The sequence below is a fragment of the Motacilla alba genome, chromosome 3 (assembly GCF_015832195.1).
Source record: "Motacilla alba alba isolate MOTALB_02 chromosome 3, Motacilla_alba_V1.0_pri, whole genome shotgun sequence".
In the NCBI taxonomy this organism is placed as follows: Eukaryota; Metazoa; Chordata; class Aves; order Passeriformes; family Motacillidae; genus Motacilla; species Motacilla alba.
This window is the reverse complement of record NC_052018.1, coordinates 3,686,087-3,690,394: the sequence shown is the minus strand read 5'-3', so window position 1 is coordinate 3,690,394 and position 4,308 is coordinate 3,686,087. Positions and strand designations below refer to the sequence as shown.

Here is a 4,308-nt window from a genome sequence, read left to right as displayed (position 1 = left end):
AAAAACAAAAACAAAACAACAACAAAAAAACCAGCAAATGAGTTTTAAAATTTTTTATGTTTCCTTCTGGAATTTTTATCCATTAATTAAACTTTCAGCCTTGTGTGGCTGTGAAGTGTCACCAGCTCAGGGCTGGTTTAGGTGAATTTTCTGTCTTTTGTGTGCTCTTGTCTGGGCTCAGGTGAATCTTGTAAAAATCTGTGGTTCTTGATGGGCCATCCTGTATCAAATGGGATTTTTTACCTGCTGCCAGCCCTCAGCCTCTGTAAACTGGACCTCAACCCCCTCACACCCAGCATCTCACCCAGTCTGTGAGGAAATTCAGTCCTCTTGTCTATATCCTAAGAAATCCCCCAGCCTTATCAGGTTTCCTGTATCCCTGGTCAGATTTCCAGCTGATAAAGTGTTTCAGGCTATCAGTTTATCCTAAGGATGAAAAGTTTATCCTAAAGATAAAATAAAGAAGCATAAGCTTGGTCCTTTTTTTTTTTTTTTTTTTTTTTTTTGTTATTCCTTTTGTTTCTACCTGTCTGCCCCAAAATTTCCAAGGACACTCATTCAGACCAGGGTGGTCACAAAACCCTTGGAGCACCTCATGTTGCATGTTCAGGCCCAAAAGCAGGCCCCGTGTGTCCTGGAAAATGGGAGTTTTGGACAAATATATAAATTATTCTGACAAAGAAACCACTTTTACCTCCAGCTCCATGTGCCAAGATCTCTGCTGATCATGAAGGATGCTGCTGAGGAGAGGAGACACAGCCCTTCCTCCTGCAGGAATTGGGAGTCATCCCACAAGAAGGAGAGGTCTGTACCCCCTCTCTTCTCCTGCAGCACCTTCCAGTCCTACAAATACCCATGCAAAGCCTTTTTTTGTGTTTGCAAGGCCCCGGGGCTGGAAAGTTCCTTTATTTCCTGCAGGGTTTCAGGGCAACAGAGCTGATTTCTGCCCTGTAGCCCTTTAGGACACAAACATCCCAGCCTCCAGTGTTGCTGGAGTGTTTGTGGGGTGTTCTGAGCCACCCTACACTGGATCAGTCCGTGTCCCCTTGCAGAATACCTGGAGTGATTGGGTTATCCCACAGGGGATGGGGCAGGGAAGGGGATGCTGAGGGAATCCTCAGCTGTTCTCCTGTTCTTGGTGACCCCCGTGGAATAATCTGGTCACAGACTCTGCTGAGGAGGCACTTGGTGAGGGTGTCCAGGACAACCACGGGACCCCAAAGCCTCAGTGGCTGCATTGGTTGCTCTGTGGGCACCCCAGGAATGGGATTTTGGGGTGCGAGGGGAAGGTGGTGCTGTGCGTCTCCCATTCCCACCTCTCCACCTCCCAGTTCCGAGGCTGGTTGGACTGGTGGAGTTGTTGTGCCCCCTACAAATAAACTGGGATTCGGCTTGTGGAGGAGGGAGGCGCTGGATGAAGCAATGAGCCCTCTCCCAGCCTTTGCCGCCACTCTGCTTTGAAAACCCCAAAGCCTTTGCTTTTCCTGGCTGGCATTTTGGTGCCAGGGATTTGGGAGTGCCAGGGGTGTGTTGCTACCACTCTCCAGGGAGCTCTGGCGGCCAGCATCTTCCAGCTGTCCCCTCCCGGGAGGCGAATGAACCTCAGAGCCCACAGAAATCATCTTATCACAGCCAGAAATCTTATTATCACAGCACACAGAAATCATCTTATCTGCCCATCTTTACTTCAAAGCACTGAGCACCGCCTCGGCCACGCCCTGGACACAGCGCTGGGAGCTCCACGGCTGCGGGGCTGGACTCCTCCAGGGTCATTTCCCCTTTTTGGGAGAGGGGATGCAGCAGTGCAGCTCCTCGCAGTAGGGGCTGAAGGACCACTCCTCGGTCTCGCCGCACGCGTGGGCGCAGTACCCGTCACAAAAGCCCTTGGGCTGCCCGTGCCCTGCCGTGGGAAGAGACAGAGAGGGGGGTTATGGAGAAAATCATGGATATGTAGGAGGGCAGAGCCCCTGGAGTTGTCTTCTTGCTGGTTCCAGGGTGGTACTGATGCTCTGGGTACCACTAGGGTTAGACCCACCCAGGACAGGATGCATTTCACGTCCCCACTGAGCTGGAGGACAGCTGGGCACATACAAACCATCCCTCTACTCATGCTGGATCCCTCTGTATGAGGGTGGGAAATGGGATTTGCAGCGTGGCATCCACCCCATCCCAACCCCACTGTGCCTGCCAGGCTGGGTAAATCACCAGATCCCCACTGCCCCAGAGATGAACCCCCTCCCTCCCCTGAGGCACAGAGGCTGCAGAGGACACTGGTCACCCCCATTTCTCCACCTCCACACCTTCCCGTCTTACCTGGGGTGGCCAGGGAGAAAAGCAGGAGCACAGCAAAGACCACGCAGAGCACCCTCATGGCTGGAGGCCAGGGGGGATCTTGGCACACAAGATCTGCGGTGCCCGAGGCGTCTGAGGGCAGAGGTTTTATAGAGGGACGCTGGCCACTAGCAGCATGGCCAGAGGAGAACCTTGGGCAAAGCCATCTGCAGAGGGCTGTTGTTTGCTCTGCAGGCTGTGCAGTGTCACCCTGCCCTGCTGGGCCCTCTCACAAAGGCACCCGGCAGCCAGGCCGTGCTCCATGGGCACGTGGGGCTGTTCCTGCTCTCCAGATCCGGCTCCGGCAGTGCCAGCCGGGGCTGCCCACAGCACACCTGCTCCCAGGGCAGCTGGAATTCAGCCTGGGATGGCTCCTGATAAGCTCTGGGCACTGTCTGCAAGGCGCAGACACAATGGGGTATCAGATCCATCCCCCAATGGTTTTATGGAGCATCCAACCCTGACCAGTGCTCTGGCACTGAGGATCGAAGAGTCACGGAACAGAATCCCAGAACAGTTTGGGTTGGAAGGGATCTTAAAGCTCATCCAGTCCCACCCTCTGCCATGGGCAGGGACATCTTCCACTATCCCAGGGTTGATCCAAGCCCTGTCCAGCCTGGGCTTGAACATTGCCAGGGATCCAGGGGCAGCCACAGCTTCTCTGGGCACCCTGTGCCAGGGCCTCCCCACCCTCTCAGGGAAGAATGTCTTCCCAATATCCCATCTAAATCTTCCCTCCTTCAGCTTTAAGACATTGCCCATTGTCCTGTTCCTCCATCCCTTGTCCCCAGTGCCTCTCCAGCTCTCCTGGAGTCCCTTTAGGCTCTGGAAGGGGCTCTGAGCTCTCCCTGGATCTTTCTCTTCTCCAGGTGAGTATCCCCAGCTCTCCCAGCCTGGCTGCAGAGCAGAGGGGCTCCAGTTCAGTGATCAATTTCATGGCTCTCCTCTAGACTCAGTCCAACAGCTCCACATCCTTCTTATTGAATCAAAGAATCATAAAGGTGGGAAAATACCTCTGAGATCCCCAAGTGCAGTGAACCTGAACACCATCGCTGTGTTCACCTCTAAACCACATCCCCATGTGTCATATCCACATCCCTTTGGGACACTTCCAGGGATGAGGACACCACCACAGCCCTGGGCAATCTGTGCCAGTGCCTGATCACTTTTTTACGAAGAAACTTTCCCTAATATCCCATCTAACCTCCCCTAGTGCAACTTAAGGCCGTTCCCTCTCATCCTGTCCCTGTTCCCTGGGAGCAGAGCCTGACCCCCCCGCCTGTCCCCTCCTGTCAGGGAGCTGTGCAGAGCCACAAGGTCCCCCCCGAGCCTTCTTTTCTCCAGGCTGAGCCCCCTTTCCCAGTTCCCTCAGCCCCTCCTGGTGCTCCAGCCCCTTCCCCAGCTTTGTTGCCTTCCCTGGATGCTCCAGCTGGGGGATCAGCCCAGGGCATGGGGAGTTCAGGGCTGAGTCACGTCCAGCTCTCACCCCCAGCACCCCCAAATCCTTCTCCCAGGGCTGCCCCACTCCTTCATCCCCAGCCTGGATTGATCCTGGGGACTGCTCCAGCCCATGGGCAGGACCCTGCACTTGGCCTGAATTTCATCACTGTGATTTGGCCCAAGCCTTTTATGGTTTTTGGGGTTTTTTTTTCTGAAATCTTTCCAGAAGGATCATGATGCACATTAAAAGGGATGTAGGCAAATATGTAAATGAAGCTAAGGAAATGAATTGCCACACCACATCTGATCAGAAGTCACTTGTCATTCCAGTGTTATCCTGCCTAATAATTTTCCATAATTTTCTGGAAAGAATGCTTCAAAAATTCACAAATAAGAGGTTGAAAAGGACTGCAAAGCATTCGGGGACAGGATTGGAAACCCAGTGAATCTCCTCTTGCCAAAACCATAATGAAAAAAAAATATTAGGTAATAGTGGAATTTCCCTTGTCTATACAGACAAGGATAATGAGCTGGAGA

At 53.1% G+C, this 4,308-nt stretch overlaps 1 protein-coding gene across 1 annotated transcript; it reads right to left on the bottom strand.

Moving 5' to 3' along the window:
- Positions 1-1,769: 1,769 nt before the first annotated feature.
- LOC119699668 (small basic protein 1-like) lies at positions 1,770-2,371 on the bottom strand. The gene is made up of 2 exons (XM_038133490.1): positions 2,314-2,371; positions 1,770-1,900 (listed from the first exon to the last, which is right to left on the bottom strand). Exons 1-2 carry the CDS (start codon positions 2,369-2,371, stop codon positions 1,770-1,772), a joined length of 189 nt encoding a protein of 62 aa, XP_037989418.1.
- Positions 2,372-4,308: the final 1,937 nt, after the last annotated feature.

What these genes read in the sequence shown, in the direction of transcription:
- LOC119699668 (XM_038133490.1), bottom strand. Translation starts at nt 2,371, where the DNA reads ATGAGGGTGCTCTGCGTGGTCTTTGCTGTGCTCCTGCTTTTCTCCCTG. An exon ending in TTTCTCCCTGGCCACCCCAG is followed by an intron (nt 1,901 to 2,313) that starts GTAAGACGGGAA and finishes TTCCCACGGCAG; the next exon opens with GGCACGGGCAGCCCAAGGGC.